This window comes from Callorhinus ursinus, unplaced genomic scaffold (genome assembly GCF_003265705.2).
Source record: "Callorhinus ursinus isolate GAN/ISIS: 27379988/994484 unplaced genomic scaffold, GSC_fseal_2.0 scaffold12, whole genome shotgun sequence".
Lineage (NCBI taxonomy): Eukaryota > Metazoa > Chordata > Mammalia > Carnivora > Otariidae > Callorhinus > Callorhinus ursinus.
Window position 1 is genome coordinate 5,668,435 of NW_027397074.1, and position 19,398 is coordinate 5,687,832.

The following is a 19,398-nucleotide window of genomic DNA, read 5'->3' on the forward strand; positions in this document are numbered from 1 at the left end:
CCCGCTTAGCCACTGGAGTGACGTCCCTCAGCGGAGCCGACTTCTAAAAGTTCCGATTTTGTGCCCTGTGGCTCTATCACTTGCCAGAAGCGGCCAATGGAGGCCCCCTCCCCCGCCGTCTGTCCTCCCGAATATCTCCTCGGATTCACTTCTCCGCACGTCCTACCTTCCAGAAAGTGGTCGCTTCTCTGTTCAGAGAGTTGTTGCTACTCTCCTCTTCGATCTCCTGTTGAGTTCGTAGGTGTTCAGAATGGTTTGATCCCTATCCAGCTGAGTTCCTGAGACCAGACGAAATCCAGGTCTCCTACTCCTCTGCCATCTTGCTCCGCCCCCTCCAGAATATATTTCTGATATTTTATTTTATTTTATTTTTATTTATTTATTTATTTTTAATGCGGTTCTTTCTTTCTTTTTTTTTTTTTTTTTTTTTTTAAAGATTTTATTTATCTATTTGACAGAGAGAGACAGTGAGAGAGGGAACACAAGCAGGGGGAGTGGGAGAGGGGGAAGCAGGCTCCCGCTGAGCAGGGAGTCCGATGCGGGGCTCGATCCCAGGACCCTGGGATAATGGGATCATGACCTGAGCCAAAGGCAGACGCTTATTGACTGAGCCACCCAGGCACCCCTATATTTCTGATATTTTAAACCACCCAGTTTGTGCTAATTTGTTACAGAAACCTTAGGAAACTAAGACAGTAGCCTTCCAAGGAGTAGTGGTGACTCAAGAATAAAGGCCCAGGGAGTAAAGTCTCAGTCCACCCTAAGCAGCTGTGCTCTTGTGTCCACTGCCTGTATGTTGGGGGTACTCAGAGGTGCTCCCTTTATTGACTTTATGTCTTCATTAGTTCTATACATTTTGTTGCCCAGAGGGCTTTGCTTCCTGCCCTCCCTCTCTTTTAAGTTGTTCTTACAAAGGTCATCTATTCTTATATATCTTATACTCTCAGAAATTTGGCCCTCTTCTAGTGTTAATCTGACCTGCTACTTCTCTTTTCTAGGTTGCTTTTGCCTCTGGGCATAGGGCCTGTCATAATGCTTCTTCTCTTTTACAATATACAAGTAGGGGTGCCTGGGGGTTCAGTTGGTTAAGTGTCCAACTTCTGATCTCAGTTCAGGTCTTGATCTCAAAGTCATGAGTTGGGCTCTATGCTAGGGGTGGATCCTACTTAAGACAGAAAAAAAAAGCGAACAATATACAAATACATAACATTTACAAACCTGTACAAGTATAGTTTTCAGGTTGTCTGATCCACCTTAGTACCTTTCCAATGATTTCTGGCCATTTCAGTAACTGACTTAATTGGTGGCATATTTTTTTCCTTTGTGGTGTGTATAGACAAAAGGTAAAGTTTTTACTTTCTTGATAAAGTCCTTTGATGTACAAAAGTTTTAAATTTTGATGAGATATGATTCATCTTTTCCTTCACTGATTGTGCTTTTGGTGTCATATCTAAGAATCCCTTGTAAACCCAAGGTTATAAAGGTTTATCCCTGTGTTTTCTTCAAGAGTTTTATTTATTTATTTATTTATTTATTCATTCATTCATTCATTCATTCATTCATTCCAATGATTTTATTTATTTATTTGACAGAGAGAAAGAGAGAGAACACAAGCAAGGGGAGCGGTAGGCAGAGGGAGAGGGAGAAGCAGACTCTCTGCCAAGCAGGGAGCCTGATGTAGGGCTCAATCCTGGGACCCCCAGATCATGACCTGAGCCAAAGGCAGATGCTTAACCGACTGAGCCACCCAGGCACCCCTCTTCAAGAGTTTTATAGTTCTTAGTTCTTATCTTAGGTTGTTGATCCAGTAAGTTAATTTACTTACCTCATAATGGCATGAGGTAGGCATCCAAATTCATTGTTTTGCATTTGGATGTCCAACTGTCCCAGCATCATTGTTGAAAAAACTGTCCTTGCCCCATTGAATGGCCTTGGCATCCTTGTCAAAAATCAATTGACTATAGCTGTATAGGTTTATTTCTGGACCCTCAATCCAACTACATTTGTCTTTGTGTCTGCCTTATTCCAGTACCATGCTATTTTGGTTATTATAGCTTTGTAGTAAGTTTTAAAATTTTGAAATGTGGGTACTCCAACTTTATTCTTCTTTTTGAAAACTGTTTAGCTATTTGGGGCCCCTTGCAATTCCATATGAATTTGAAAATTGTCTTTTCCATTTCTGAAAAAAGAACTATTGGAATTTTCATAAGGTTGCATTGAATCTATAGATCATTTGGGTAGTATTGACATCTTAATATTTCTCTTATTAGCATTGCATTATCCTTGAATATTTGCTAGGATATTCTTGTAAAAACTCTCTGGGCCTATTTGTTTGGTATTTATTTGTTCATGGGCAGATTTCAAATTCTGACTTAATTCCATTTATTGTTATTTGCATTTTTTTATAGTTTATAAATATGCGATATCTTTCCATTTAGTTAGGTCTTCTTTAATTTCTTTTAGTACTGCATTATAGTTTTCAGTGTACTAGTCTTTTACCTCCTTAGTTAAGCTTATTCCTGGGTATTTTATTCCAAAGTGAGGTTATTAAAATAAAATATTTTAGGCATGCAAAGAAATATAATATAATGAACACTTGTGTAATCACCACACAGCTTAAGAAATAAAGCTTAACATATATTATTAAAGCCTCTCTGCATTGTATTCTCTGGCTCAGAAGTAACTGCTCTCTTAAATTCAGTGTTTATGATTTCCTTACATAGTGTGGTAGGCAGAATAATAGCCCCCCAAAGATATCCATGTCCTAATCCTCAGAACCTGTGAGTATATCACCTTAAATGGCAAAAGAGTCTTTGTGGATGTGGTTAAGTTAAAGACTTGAGCTGGTAAGTTTATCCTTGAGTATCTGGGTGGGTTCAGTATAATCACATAGGTCCTTGTAAGTAAAAGAGGGAGGCAGGATCTTTTGTATATACATCTCCCCAAGGGCTAGATAAGCCCCAGTGTCTCCAGCTTTTATGACCTAGAGATGTCTTCAAGGTCCTGCCTGGGACTCATATCTCCTTTTATGTAAATTACTGGGCATCTTCCTGGCACCTTGGGAGTTTGACCTCGAGGACTAGGCCAAACTATAACCATTTGACCTTCTTGCAGAAACAAGAGAAGTGCTACTACCTTTTGGCTCAGAGAAATTAACTAGACAAGTGGACAAATGGTTATAGATCTAATCCCCATAGTATGTGGAAAGAAAAATGTAGAGGAAGTGAAGGCAAAACATTATCTTTATAGCATATGGATTTCTATGCCTTCAGAGGGTAGAGCTTTTTATAAAAGTACTGAGAAAGTCAGGGAAGATTTATTTCCTCACATTGATTTATCAACAATCGAGATCTTCGATACAATTTTTCACTGTGATTGTGGATCTGTCAATTTTTCAGTGTATCTTTGTGCCTATGTTATTGGAGGCTTACACATTTAGAATTGTTATGAATCTTTAGTGAATTGTTTTCTTTATTTATAATGTAGTGACCCTTTTCATCAGATAATCTTTAAAAGTCTTCCTGAAATAGATCCAACAAGAGGATAGAACAATTGTAAATATCTATGCACCCTACATGGAAGGACCTAAATACATAAAGTAAATATTAACAGACATAAAGGAGGAAATTGATGGTCACACAATAGTAGTAGGGGACTTTAACATCCCACTTACATCAATGGATAGATCATCCAGGGATAAAATCAATAAGAAAACAGTGTCTTTGAATGATACATTAGACTAGACGGACTTAACAGATACATGCAGAACATTCCATCAAAAACAACAGAATACACATCATTTTCAAGTGCACATAGAACACTCTCCAGGATAGATCACATGTTAGGCCACAAAATAAGTCTTAATAAATTTAAGATTGAAATTATGTCACGCTTCTTTTCCATATGAAACTAGAAATCATTTACTAGAAAAAAATTGGAAAATATATAAACACACAAAGGGTAAACAACATGCTACTAAAGAATCAATGGGTCAGTAAAGAAATCAAAGAGGAAATAAAAAATACAGGGAAACAAATGAAAATGAAAACACGATGGTCCAAAATCTTTGGGATGTGTCAAAAGCAGTTCCAAGAGGGAAATTTATAGATATATACAAGAAAAATCTCAAGTAAACAATCCAACCCTATACCTAAAGGAACTAGAAAAAGAAGAACAAACAAAGCTCAAAGTTAGTGGAAGGAAAGAACTATTAAAGAACAGAGCAGAAATAAAATAGAGATTAAAAAAATAGAAAAGATGAATGAAACCAAGAGCTTATCCTTTGAAAAGATAAATAAAACTGATGAACTGTTAGCCAGACTCATCAAGGAAAAAAAGAAAGGACTGAAATAAATAAAATCAGAAATGAAAGAGGAAAAGTAGTAACTGGCACCATAGAAATACAATGGTTTAAGAGACTACTATAAAAAATTATATGCCAACAAATTAGACAACCTAGAAGAAATGGATAAATTTCTAGAAATATACAATCTTCCAAAATTGAATCAGGAAAAAATAGAAAATCTGAACAGACCAATTACTAGTAACAAAATTGAATCAGTAATAAAAAAACTCCAAACAAACAAAAGTCCAGGACTAGATGCCTTCACAGGTGAATTCTACCACACATTTAAAGAAGAGTTAATACCTATCCTCAAACTATTCCGGAAATAGAAGGAGAAGGAAAACTTCTAAACACATTCCAAAAGGCCAGCATTACTGTGATACCAAAGCCAAAGGGGGGAAAAAAAACTGGAAGAAAACTATAGGCCAATACCCTGATGAATATAGATCCAAAAAAACTCAGTAACATATTAGCAAACCAAATTCAACAATACATTAAAAGGATATTCAACATGATCAAATAAGATTTATTCTGGGGATGTAAGGATGGCTTAATATTTGCAGATCAATGAATGTGTACACCACATCAGCAAAAACTAAGGATAAAAATCATATGACCATCTTAATGGATGCAGAAAAAGCAACTGACAAAATTCAACATCCATTCATGATAAAAACTCTCAACAAAGTGTCTTTAGAGGGAACATACCTCAACATAACAAAGGCCATATAACAAACACAACTAACATCATACTCAGTGGTGAAAAACTGAGAGCTTTTCCTCTAAGATTAGAAATAAGACAAGGATGTCCACTATCACCACTTTTATTCAACATAGCACTGGAAATCCTAGTTGTAGCAATCAGACAAGAAAAAGAAATAAAAGGCATCCAAATTGGTAAGGAAGAAATTAAACTGTCACTGTTTGCAGATGACATGATCCTATACATAGAAAACCCTACAGACTCCACCAAAAAGCTATTGGGAAGTAGTAAATGAATAAGTTGCAGGATACAAAATTAATACACAGAAATCTGTTGCATCTTATCTATTACTTATTTATTTATTTAGAGAGAGAATGTGTGCAAGCAGGGGGAGGGGCGGAGGGAGAGGGAAAGAATCTCAAGCACACTCCATGCCAAGCATGGAGCCTGACGCAGGGCTTGATCTCACAACCCCAAGATCATGACCTGAGCTGAAACCAAGAGTTGAACGCTCAACTGACTGAGCCACCCAGGCACCCCAGAAATCTGTTGCATTTCTATATACTGATAACAAAGTAGCAGAAAGAAAAAAATAAGTGAACAATTCCATTTACAATTGCACCAAAAAGACTATGATACTTAGGAATAAATTTAACCAAAGAGGTGAAAGACCTGTATTCCAAAAACTCTAAAACATGGATGAAAGAAATTGAAGATGACACAAACAAATGGAAAGACATATTGTGCTCATGGGTTGGAAGAATTAAAAGTGTCTACACTACAGCTTCAATGCAATCTCTATCAAAATATCAATAGTATTTTTCACAAAACTAAAACAAATAATCCAAAAATTTGTATGGGACTACCAAAACCCCCAAATAGCCAAGGCAATCTTGAGAAAGAAGAACAAAGCTGGAAGTATCACAATCCCAGATTTCAAGATATATTACAAAACTAATAATCAAAACAGTATGGTACTGGCACTAAACAAACACATAGATCAATAGAACATAATAGAAAGCCCAGAAATAAACCCATGCTTATATGGTCAATTGATTTACAACAAAAGAAGCAAGAATATATAATAGGGAGAAAACAACAATCTCTTCAATAAATGCTTTTGGGAAAACTGGACAGCTGCATGCAAAATAATGAAGCTGGATTACTTTCTTACACCATACACAAAAATAAATTCAAAATGGATTAAATACCTAGATGCGAGACCATAAAATTCCTAGAAGAAAACAAAGGCAGTCATCTCTTAGATGTCAGTCTTAGCAACATATTCATGGATATGTCTCCTCACAAGGGAAACAAAAGCAAAAATAAACTTCTGGACTACACTAAAATAAAAAGCTTTTGCACAACAAAGGAAACCATCAATAACATGACAAGGCAATTTACTGAATGGGAGAAGATATTTGCAAATGATATACCCAATAAGGGGTTAATATCCCAAATATATAAAGAACTTATACAACTCAACACCAAAACCAAGTGGTCCAATTTAATAATGGGCATAGGACCTGAACAGACATTTTTCCAAAGAACACATACACATGGCCAACCGACACATGAAAAGATGCTCAACATCACTAATCATCAGGGAAATATAAATCAAAACCACAATGAGATATCACCTCCTACCAGCCAGAATGGCTAAAATGAAAAAGACAAGAAATAACAACTGTTGGGGGCACCTGGGTGGCTCAGTTGTTAAGCATCTGCCTTCGGCTCAGGTCATGATCTCAGGGTCGTGGGATCGAGCCCCGCATCAGGCTCCCTGCTCTGTGGGAAGGCTGCTCCCTCTCCTGCTCCCCCTGCTTGTGTTCTCTCTCTCTCTCTCTCTCTCTGTCAATTAAATAAATAAAATCTTAAAAAAAAAAAAAGAAAGAACAACTGTTGGCAAGGATGTGGAGAAAAAGGAACCCACTGTTGGTGGGAATGTAATTTGGTGCAACCACTGTGGAAGACAGTATGGAGGTTCCTCAAAAAATTAAAAACAGAAGTACCAAATGATCCAGTAATTTCACTACTAGGTATTTACCAATGAGAACACTAATTCAAAAAGATATATGAACTCCTATGTTTATTGCAGCATTATTTACAATAGCCCAGATATGGAAGCACCCTGAGTGTCCATCGATAGTTGAATGGATAAAGAAGATGTAGTATATATATACAATGAAATATTACTTGGCCGTAAAAAACAATGAGATCTTGCCATGTGTGACAACATGGATTGACCTAGGAGGTATTATGCTAAGTGAAAGAAGTCAGAGAAAGACAAATACCATATAATTTCACCTAAATGTAGAATCTAAACAACAAAACAAACAAAGCAGAAATTACTCATTAATACAGAAAAATGATGGTTGACAGAGGGGAGGGCATAGGGGGATGTGCAAAATGGGTGAAGGGGAAAGGGAGGTATTGGCTTCTGGTTATGGAACGAATAAGTCAAGGGAGTAAAATGCACAGCATAGGGAATACAGTCGATAATATTGTAATGGTGTGTATGGTGACAGATGGTAGCTACACTTGTGGTGAGCACAGCATCATGTACAGAGTTGTCAAATTGCTGTATTGTACACGTGAAACTAATGGGATATTGTGTGTCAACTATATATTTCGATGAAAAAAATGGACCTGAATTTCTGCTCCATCACATTAGTCTACATGTCATGGTGAGGGGTTCTTATAGTCTTTCACCCTTAATTTTCTCTTCATTACAACGGGAATAAATATCAAAAATGAAAAAAATCCACCTAAAATACAGTACTGAACAAGAAGAATGCAAATGAAAAGAAAGTTGATAAGCTATATTAATATCAGAGGGAAAAACATTAATGCAAAAACATTAGGGATAATCTTTTCTAACCAGTGAATTTTGTTAAACTTATTGTTACTAGATATACCAGGATAAATATTTCTCTTCTAATTTTACACGATTTATCCTCTTTTTATATGCTTCTTTTCTCCTTTCCTGCCTTTATTTATTGAATTTAAAAATCTATCTGCTTTTTCCCCCCATTTTTATGCTTTAGAAGATATGCATTCTATTTCTACTATCTCCGTGGTTTCTCTTAAATATTTTTAACACGTGCATTTACCTTAATAAAGCCTAAAGTGAATTATTACCTATACTTTCTTCCTCATAATTACTAGAATTTAAAACACTTGAACTGATAACTCTCTCCAGTCTTAGAATATTACGACTATCTAGTGTTTTTATTCCACCTTGTTTTTGTACCCTACATTAGTCATATGTTTTTTAAGGTTAATGGCTTTACCCCTATACTTAATTGGTTTCTTTTCCCATCATTACTATTGCTATCTCACTCCTTTCTTCTGATTCCAATGTCCTGTAGAAGTTCTTTTGTGAAGGGCCCACTGCAGATAAACTCTCTCAATCTTTGTGTCAAAATACCTTTACTTAGTGCTCGTCCTTGAGTTGTAATTTACTTGCATGTGGTATCGGAGACTGATAAGTATTTTCTGCTGACTTCTGCTTTCTATGGTTGTGAAGTGGCATTCTTCTTACTGTCTCTGTCTCTGGATGAATTTAAGGTTGTCCCTTGCTTTTGGCCCTTTGCAATTTTACTACAATGCCATATTATCTTTTGAGTTTCCTGTTTGGACTTCTTTTGCTTCTTGAATAGGAGAACTGTTGCTTCTCATTAGTTCTAGAACATTTTCATCTGTCGTATTTTTAAATTTCCTTATATTCCATTCTCAGTTCTTTCCTTCTAGAAATTCTATGAAGATATATATATATATATAATGTTGGACCTTTTCATGTTATGTAATGTGCCTCTTAACCCCCGTTATATTTTTCATCTCTTTATCTTTCTGTTCCTTATCCTCTGTATTGTCTTCTGAAACATAATCCAGTTTACCAATTCTCTTATCAGCTGGGTTTCATCTGCTATGTAACTCATCCACAGAGTTTTTGATTTCAATCATTATATTTTTAATTCCCATGAATTTTATTTGGTTCCTTTATCAATCCGCCCAGTCCTATTTTGACAACAGCTCTTCTCAAGAATTTATTTTTCTCTTTTATCATCTTAATGTTTTCATAATCACTATCTGACAATTTGATTAAAGAAGGTATTTATTGTTTGTCTGTTGTTGACTCTTAGATTTTTCCCCCCGTGTGATTTGTAATTTTTATTGAAAACTCATTTTTTGTGGGGGGATTAATCTGTAGGACTCAGATAAGGCATGGTTTGAAGATGTGCCTCTTTAGAGAAATGGTATTTATTTCTGCCAGATGTCCCAGAGTTACCACTGAGTTGGAAGCTCTGTGCTTGTTAATGTATCAAATGCAATTACAAAGGTAATAAATTCACATTGGACCCACAAATAACTTAAAATTCAAATTTCAAACCACATGATAGCTGGTCTTTCGTTATAAATTCTTTGGGAATTTTTTTTTTAAATCCCAGGCTAGTTACCTTAGTTTTTTCCTCACCAATAGGTAGTAGTTGTGTTGTTTTAATTCCCTCTGTTTAATAATCCTGGATTTCTCTCTATTTCCCCCTTTCTCTCTCTGACTCAGTTAGGACTTCTAGCTTTGTCCAGCCTGGTAACTTTTTCAGTCCCTGCATGGCCAGTGAAATCCGAAATCTATTTGTCATGAAATCTATTTTTCATGAAAAGCAGAAATCATCCCCACTATTTCCTTATCCAGAGCAACTATAGTATGAACACCTTATTAGGAGTTTGGGTTTAGTACTGCTTGGAGCACTGGGTGTTATGCGCAAACAATGAACCATCGAACACTACATCAAAAACTAACGATGTAATGTATGCTGACTAACATAACATAATAAAACAAAAACAAAAACAAAAACTAACGATGTAGTGTATGGTGACTAACATAACATAATAAAAAAAACGGAGTCTGGGTTTGCAAAGATTGTGGGCCTGGATATTTTCCTTACTTTTTTAAAAACTCAGGTTTTTTTTTTTTAAAGTGTGTTTTAGAGAGTAGAAAAGTAGTTGTCAGGGGCTGTGGCATAGGGGAAATAGGGAGAGGTTGGAGGAAAGGGTACAAATTTTTCATGAAGGACAGTAGGCAGAAAGGCAGGTAGGGACAAGGCTCCCTGCCCTAAGAGGAAACCATCCCTAAAAGGATTTTACACCACCCTGGAAAGAGCTCGCCACCTTTTCCCACATGACAAAAACCTGATTGGATGACAGGTGCAGGGAGGGTTAATCAGATTAAAACAGCGCACCAACAAGCCCATAAACCCCTGGATTTGGGGGCGCCTGGGTGGCTCAGTCGTTAAACATCTGCCTTCGGCTCAGGTCATGGTCCCGGGGTCGAGCCCCACATCGGGCTCCCTGCTCCGCGGGAAGCCTGCTTCTCCCTCTCCCACTCCCCCTGCTTGTGTTCCCTCTCTCGCGCTCTCTCTGTCAAATAAATAAATAAAATCTTTAAACAACAACAACAACAACAAAACACCCTAGACTTAGAAACTCAGGTGGCAACCCTCTCGGGGTCCATTCTCTCCTTCTTTGGGACCTCTACCATTCAATACACTCTACTATCGCTCAATAAAACCACCACTGTCTGGTCTACTTCTTCATTCTAAGAAGCGGTGTGACCAAGAGCCTGGGGCACCATAGGAAAAGAAATCCTGTAACACTTTCAGCTATAAGATGTATAAGGTCTGAGGGTGTGTTGTAAAACATAGTGATTATAGTTGATAACATTGTGTTGTATAATTGAAATTTGCTGAGAGTAGAACTCAAATGTTCTTACCAAAAATAAAAAAGATAAATATGTGAGGTGACAGATGTTAATTAACACATTAATTAACATTAATTAACCTTAAGGTGGATCCTTTCACTATGTATATGTAGAACAAATCACCACAATGTACATTTTAAATATTCTGAATTTGGGGGTGCTTGGGTAACTCAGTTGGTTAAGCACCTGTCTTTGGCTCAGGTCATGATCCCGGCGTCCTGGGATCGAGCCTCACGTGGGGCGCCCGGCTGAGTGGAGAGTCTGCTTCTCCCTCTCCCTTTGCCCCTCCCCCGGCTCTTGTGCACTCGCTCTCTTAAATAAATAAATAAAATCTTTTAAAAAATATCTTGAATTTTATATGTCAATTATAGCTCAATAAAGCTGATTTTAAAAAAAACTTTAGGGGCGCCTGGGTGGCTCATTCAGTTAAGTGTCTGCCTTCAGCTCAGGTCATGATCCCTGGGTCCTGGGATCAAGTCCTGCATCAGGCTCCCTGCTCTTCGGGGAGTCTGCTTCTCTCTCTACCTGTCACTGCCCCTGCTTTGTGTGCTATCTCTCAGATGAATAAATAAAATCTTAAAAAAAAATTTTTTTTAAGAAAATTTTTTTGGGTAAATACCTAGTAGTGCAATTGCTGGGTCATAGGGTAGCTCTATTTTCAACTTTTTGAGGAACCTCCATACTGTTTTCCAGAGTGGTTGCACCAGCTTGCATTCCCACCAACAGTGTAGGAGGGTTCCCCTTTCTCCGCATCCCTGCCAACATCTGTCCTTTCCTGACTTGTTAATTTTAGCCATTCTGACTGGTGTGAGGTGGTATCTCATTGCAGTTTTGATTTGTATTTCCCTGATGCCGAGTGATGTTGAGCATTTTTTCATGTGTCTGTTGGCCATTTGGATGTCTTCTTTGGAAAAATGTCTGTTCATGTCGTCTGCCCATTTCTTGGTTGGATCATTTGTTCTTTGGGTGTTGAGTTTAAGAAGTTCTTTATAGATTTTGGATACTAGCCCTTTATCTGGTATGCCATTTGCAAATATCTTCTCCCATTCTGTAGGTTATCTTTTTCTTTTAAGATTTTATTTATATGTCAGAGAGACAGAGAGAGAGCACAAGAAGGGGAAGCAGCAGGCAGAGGGAGAAAAAGGCTCCCCATTGAGCAAGAAGCCCAATGTGGACTCGATCCCAGAATCCCAGGATCATGACCTGAGCCGAAGGCAGATGCATAACCGATTAAGCCACCCAAGCATCCCGGTTGTTTTTTAGTTTTGTTGACTGTTTCCTTTGCTGTGCAGAAGCTTTTTATCTTGATGAAGTCCCAATAGTTCATTTTTGCCCTTGCTTCCCTTGCCTTTGGAGACATGTCTAGCAAGAAGTTGCTGCAGCCAAGGCCACAGAGGTTGCTGCCTGTGTTCTCCTTTAGGATTTTTTGAGGGACTCCTGTCTCACATTTAGGTCCTCCATCCATTTTGAGTCTATTTTTGTGTATGGTGTAAGGAAATGGTCCAGTTTCATTCTTCTGCATGTGGCTGTCCAGTTTTCCCAGCACCATTTGTTGAAGAGACTGTCTTTTTTCCATTGGATCTTCTTTCCTGCTTTGTTGAAGATTACTTGACCATAGAGTTCAGGGTCCATTTCTGGGCTCTTGATTCTGTTCCATTAATCTATGTGTCGTTTTTGTGCCAGTACCATACTGTCTTGATGATGACAGCTTTGTAATAGAGCTGGAAGTCTGGAATTGTGATGCCACCAGCTTTGGTTTTCTTTTTCAACATTCCTCTGGCTATTTGGGGTCTCTTCTGGTTCCATACAAATTTTAGGATTATTTGTCCCATTTCCTTGAAAAAAGTAGATGGTATTTTGATAGGGATTGCATTGAATGTGTAGATTGTTCTAGGTAGCATAGAAATTTTAACAATATTTGTTCTTCCCATCCATGAGCTTGGAACATTTTTCCATTTCTTTGTGTCTTCCTCAATTTCTTTTATGAGTGTTCTGTAGTTTTCTGTGTTTTCTGAGTACAGAACCTTTGCCTCTTTGGTTAGGTTTATTCCTAGGTATCTTATGGTTTTTGGTGCGGTTGTAAATGGGATCAACTCCTTAGTTTCTCTTTCTTCCATTTCATTGTTAGCATATAGACCCAGCAATTGCACTACTAGGTATTTACCCCGAAGTACAAATGTAGTGATCCGAAGGGGCACCTGCACCCCAATGTTCATAGCAGCAATGTCCACAATAGCCAAACTATGGAAAGAGCCCAGCTGTCCACCGACAGATGAATGGATAAAGAAGATGTGGTATAATATGATGCAGCAATTGTACTACTGGGTATTTACCCCAAAGATACAAATGTAGGGATCCAAAGGGGTACATACACCCCGATGTTTATAGCAGCAATGTCCACAATAGCCAGACTATGGAAAGAGCCAAAATGTCCATCGACAGATGAATGGATAAAGAAGATGTGGTATATATACACAATAGAATATTATGGAGCCATCAAAAGGAATGAAATCTTGCCATTTGCAACGACGTGGATGGAACTGGAGAGTGTTATCTGAGCGAAATAAGTCAATCAGAGAAAGACATGTATCATGTGACCTCACTGATATGAGGAATTCTTAATCTCAGGAAACAAACTGAGGGTTGCTGGAGTGGTGGGGGGTGGGAGGGATGGGGTGGCTGGGTGACAGACATTGGGGAGGGTATGTGCTATGGTGAGCGCTGTGAATTGTGTAAGACTGTTGAATCACAGATCTGTACCTCTGAAACAAATAATATATTATATGTTAAAAAGAAGAAGAAGAAGAAGAAGAAGAAGAAGAACAAGAAGAAGAAGAAGAAGAAGAAGAAGAAGAAGAAGAAGAAGAAGAGGAAGAAGAAGATAGCCGGAAGGGAAAAATGAAGAGGGGGAATCGGAGGGGGAGACGAACCATGAGAGACTATGGACTCCGGGAACCAAACTGAGGGTTCTAGAGGGGAGGGGGGTGGGGGGATGGGTTAGCCTGGTGATGGGCACGTTCTGCGTGGAGCACTGGGTGTTATAGGCAAACAATGAATCATGGAACACTATATCAAAAACTAATGATGTATGGTGATTAACATAAAAAAATACAAGCCCCGCCCCAAAAAGAAGATGTGGTATATATATATATACATATATATATATACAATGGATATTACTCAGCCATCAGAAACAATGAACACTTACCATTTACATCAACGTGGATGGAACTAGAGGGTATTACGCTAAGTGAAATAAGTCAATCAGAGAAAGACAATTATCATATGATCTCACTTATCTGTGGAATTTAAGAAACAAATAGAGGATCATTGGGGAAGGGAGGAAAAATGAAACAAGATGAAATCATAGAGGGAGAACTGAGGGTTGCTGGAGGGGATGGAGGTGGGGGGATGGAGTAACTGGGTGATGGACACGAGAGGGGCGCCTGGGTGGCTTAGTCGGTTAAGCGTCTGCCTTTGGCTCAGGTCATGATCCTGGGACCCTGGGATTGAGCCTGGAGTTGGGCTCCCTGCTCGGTGGGGGGTCTGCTTCTCCCTCTCCCTCTGCACCTCCCCAACGCTCATGCTGTCTCTCCGTCGCTTGCTCTCTCTCTCAGATAAAGTCTTTTTTAAAAGAGGAGGGCACATGATATAATGAGCACTGGGTATTATATAAAACTAATGAATCACTGAATTCAATCTCCGAAACTAATAACACACTATATGTTAATTAATTGAATTTAAATTAAAAAAAGGAAATCTTTCTAAAAGCTTTGTTTTAGCATTTAAAAGCATTGTTTGGGGGGGCACCTGGGTGGCTCAGTTGTAATAAGCGTCTGCCTTTGGCTCAGGTCATGATCCCATGGTCCTGGGATTGAGCCCCACATCGGGCTCCCTGCTCTGCAGGAAGCCTGCTTCTCCCTCTCCCACTGCTTGTGTTCCCTCTCTCTCTGTCAAGTAAATAAATAAAATCTTAAAAACAAAAAAAATCATTGTTTTGTATCAAGAGGATTTGCAGGCTTTCTAATCTTATCATTTTTCCAGAAATTGAAGCCAAGATGGGTTTATTGATCTTTTCTAGGAATCCTTTAAAAGGAATCTAGTTTAGTTCAGCAAGCAATCATTGAATGCCTTCTCTGTAGCAGCTACTATTTAGGGAAACCACTCATTTGCTAACAGAAAGCCACTTTTGGTCAGAAAATAAATCTGTCTATCTTCTTCCCCATCCTTTTGTGACTATCAATTGCAAGGATCACATTATAACAAAGGCATCATCAGATAAGTTCTAGTATTTCAGGTAAAATTCCCATGTTCAGCACTTAAACCCCAACTACAACAATATGGATTACATTATCATCATTAACAACAACAAACAAAGGTAAGTGGCAGAGTTGCACTCAAATTCATATAATTTTCAAAATTGTGCATTTCTCTTCTTTGTGTTTAGATTTTCGCCTACCTCACTTTAAGAGATATAGTAATATGTGGTCAAGTCTGTCACTCCTGGGTGTTGATGACACAAGCAAGCTCATTGTGGAATAGTGTAAGTAGACAATACTGGAAGCTATGTCTTTATTCTAGCTTTTAAAGGAGAACAGCGTGCTATAAAACCAGCTATACTAGGGACTACTTTTCCCTGCTCTCCCAATGGGGCCACAGAAAGTAGGTGCATTTGTTTTTCTTTTGTCCAGGCACAAGCCCGAAGGACAAGAGAGAAAGATAATAATGTTGTTTTAAGAGACATATTATCAGTATTTTCTAATTTACACGGTAGAAATAAATCGAATATTCTTTTTGGATGGAAACAGATCTCTGTTATATCTGAGTTAGACTTAACATCGCCTAACTCAGGATGCTGCTGAGAGAAATTGAGGAAATGTAAGTAAAGTGTTTACTATGGAGCCTGGCATGTAGTGCCAGTGCTCAGTGAATATTAGCTCCTATTATTGGTTCGTAAAACATAACAAAGAAGCACAAAATATGGAGTAAAGGGGAAAAAAAACTGAGCATGAAATGGGGCTAAAATATACAACGTGTAAACACAGCTTGTTTGATATCCTTAGGGTATCTGCATGTACAAAGACACACACACACTCTGGCATTTTCTAAGATGGACAACTAGGTTGGTATTGTCATTGTACTATTTTTCTACTTTTCTTGTAACCTAGAATTTCTCAGTCCAATAAGACAGTGGGGAGAGGTCTCAGCCAACCACAAAAAAATAAGCATAAATTGTCCTTGATGACTCCTCTTTTCTGTTCCTTGGATGATAGTTTAATCTCTATAATCATTTATGCCATCAACCAATGTTGCAGTGGCAACATTTTCCCTGTTTCCTGATGCTCAGTCCGTAGCTGACTTTACCACCCCTCCTTGATAGCCAATGATCAGAGGAGTAATGACATCATATGCTCAGACTGACCTATGAGTAGGTGGTTGGAACCATTCAGCATAAACTCTAACATTTAGACAAAGAAACTAAGGTGCCATTCATAAATCAAGTCACCATCTTGACATCCCATTCTTGGCTTTACTATTCCTTGTGCAACAATGGCAAGAAGAAAATGTGCTTCTGTCTCCACTAACCCATCTTGGCTACCAAATGTAATATGCCTGTCTTAAGTTTATTTTTAGTTTAAGGCAGTGATACTCAAACTTCAGAATGCATCGGAAATAGGGGCGCCTGGGTGGCTCAGTCGTTCAGCGTCTGCCTTCGGCTCAGGTCATGATCCCGGGGTCCTGGAATCGAGCCCCGCATCGGGCTCCCTGCTCGGCGGGAAGCCTGCTTCTCCCTCTCCCACTCCCCCTGCTATGTTCCCTCTCTTGCTGTGTCGCTCTCTGTCAAATAAATAAATAAATCTTTAAAAACAAATTGTCTAAAGGGGTTGTTAAAATAGATTGCTGATTGCCAAACCTAGAATTTCTGACTCAGTAGGTCTGGGGTGGGCCTTGAGAGTTTGTATTTCCAACAAGTTCCTGGTGATGCTGATGCTGCTGGTCCCAGGACCATACTTTGAGAATCACTGGTTTAAGGTAATAAATCTCTTTCTTATGTGACAGATTGGGGATGTTACTTTTTGCTTTGGAAAGCCTCTAAAGAATAAAAAACTGATCCCAAGCAATCAGAAAGAGAAAGATTATGTATAATAATAATATCAGAACAAATCCTGCAGAAGCCTGGCAGGAAAAGCTAGCACTTTTGCCCAGAGACCTCACTAGGTAAAGTTGGAGAAAATATGAGTACATGTCAGTGAAGAACAAAGCCTGGGTAGGAAGTTAAGTTTCTTTACGCGGAGCAAATTTCTTTCTCCACAATTCTTCATTGTCCTTCATCTTCTATTAGTTTTACCTTCATTTGTGAGTGCTCAAGTGTGGCACAACTGTAACAAACATTTTAGCACAAAGAATAGCTTTGTTCAGATGGCAATGAGAGATTGGAAGCTCATAAACTTAATCTTTTAGCTGAAAGACATGATTAATACTATGATGTCAATGCTATTGTTTATCAGCTGGCCCCAGCCACTTGGAGCTCCCAGAAATCTCTGTGCTCTTCAATATTACATGCAATCAGCCAGGTTCACTCAGGTCATCTTTCCTTTCCCCCAGACCTCCCTCCTCCAAATTATGAGTTAGGAGAAGGCCACTCTAAACCCCACACTCTAAATTGTCTTCCCCAGAGTCAAGAACTTAACACATCATCTATGGCTCATGAATAGAGAAGGAGGCACCCATTAATAATGAACCTGGATGGGCTCATTGACACTGAAGTGGGGGGCAGCCTTAGGGCTCACCTGGGATGATGGGGGGTGAGGTATCCAGGCCACTCCAAAACAATCAACTCTGTTGACCTAGATTAGACATTTGGAATCTGTTTGTAACTAAACCTGGGAATGACCATGAAAAAAAAATCTGCTTGTAATTAAACTCCAGAATGACCATGAAAATAAAGAAATGAAAAAGTGAGAGATGTGATGAAGACATTTGTTTCTTGATGCTTTCAAAATATTAAAAATTTTTGCATGCAAAAGATCTTTCTCATTTCTTAATGTCTTTTGCTTATCCTTTTTAGATTGATTTTTCCGCAGTAAAAAATATAATCACAGATAAATGTATAGTGTCTACTTTGCAAAGGTGGCGTCTAAATGTGCTGCGTTTGAATTTTCGTGGTTGTGTTCTCCGATTGAAAACCTTGAGATCTGTCAGTGAGTATGTTCATTACAACTCTTTGTCTTTCTTTCCTGTTTTTAACTAAACAAATATAAAGAAAAATATAAAGAAAATAGAAACTTCAGTTATGGTCATAGGCCATAAGAATGCCAATTAAAAACATTTTAAATGCTTATAATATAGTCAGCTTTTACTGGATTGTATGCTCTGGGAGTTGGTCCTTTGTCCCTTCTTCTAGACTGCTTTTTTTGTTTAGCATTTGTCTAAGTGTCCTCAATTCATCTACTAAAAAAAATACAAAATAAGAATATATTCTCAATTTAAAAATTCTAACAAGAGACTGTAAAAGCAAAAACTTGCCTTCATCTCCCTCAAACCCATTCACTTACTCAAAGGTACTCAATGTTACCAGTTTTCTGTTTTTCTAAAATATGTTTACATATATGTGATTAAAAATACACAATTAAAAATTTTAACATGAAAATGATATTGTTTTATATTTTCTCTTAATCCTGGAAATCTTTCCATGTCAGTCCATATAGAATTACAAAATTATTTTTAAATACTTAAAATCATTTTCCATACTATGGATGTAGGATAATTAATTTAACTTTCTTCCTCTCAAAGGACATCGAGGTTATTTCCATTTTTTTCCAAACTGCTTTGTACTTTCATTGTGGCATTTGTCTTTAACAGTCTAAAGTCAGTCCGAGCTGCTATAATAAAGCTTCACAGACCGGGTGGCTTATAAAGAACAGAAACTTGATTCTCACAGTTGTGGAAGCTAGGTGTCCAAGACCAGGGTGCCAACATGGTCCTAGAGAGGGCCTTCTTCTAGGTCATAGACCGTTGTTGTCTTGTATCCTCACATGACAGAGAGAGGGAGACAGAGATTACTGGGGTCCCTTGCATAAAGGTTCTAATCCTATTCATGAGAGCTCTCCACCCTGATTATGTCCTGAAGGCCCTCTACCTCCTAATATCATGACATTGGGGGCTAGGATTTCAACCTATGAGTTTGGTGGTGGGGGCACATCCAGTCCATTGCATTAATCCATATGTTGTTTAAGGTGCATTTTTTAGTTTCCATATATATTTCTGGAAATGAAAGGAAAAAATATATTTTAAAAAGTGTACATCCATACTGATTTCAGATAATAAGAATGCCGTAAACATATGTAGATATCAACATGGATGAGTCTAGAGATATATGAGTGAAAGTAAGTTGCAGAATGACATATATAATCTAATACCCTTTGTGTACAATTTTTCAATGTGCAAAATAATAATATACTTAATATTTGGAAAGATTTTCAATAATATATTTTTAAGGGGACACACACATATATAGCAAAAGAAAAAGCTTGCATGGGAATGAAAACTCTAAATGCAAGGTAATGGTTACCCCTGAGGTGGATAGAG

At 38.0% G+C, this 19,398-nt stretch overlaps 1 protein-coding gene across 1 annotated transcript in view; it reads left to right on the plus strand.

Annotated features, from left to right (window-relative positions):
• The window catches only part of FBXL13 (F-box and leucine rich repeat protein 13), a 251,573-nt gene that overhangs the window by 94,251 nt on the left and 137,924 nt on the right, over positions 1–19,398 (plus strand). Inside the window, exons 8-9 of the mRNA XM_025873245.2 lie at positions 15,257–15,352; positions 17,879–18,011. Of these exons, the coding sequence (XP_025729030.1) occupies positions 15,257–15,352; positions 17,879–18,011 (229 nt within the window). The remainder of the gene's footprint in view (positions 1–15,256; positions 15,353–17,878; positions 18,012–19,398) is intronic.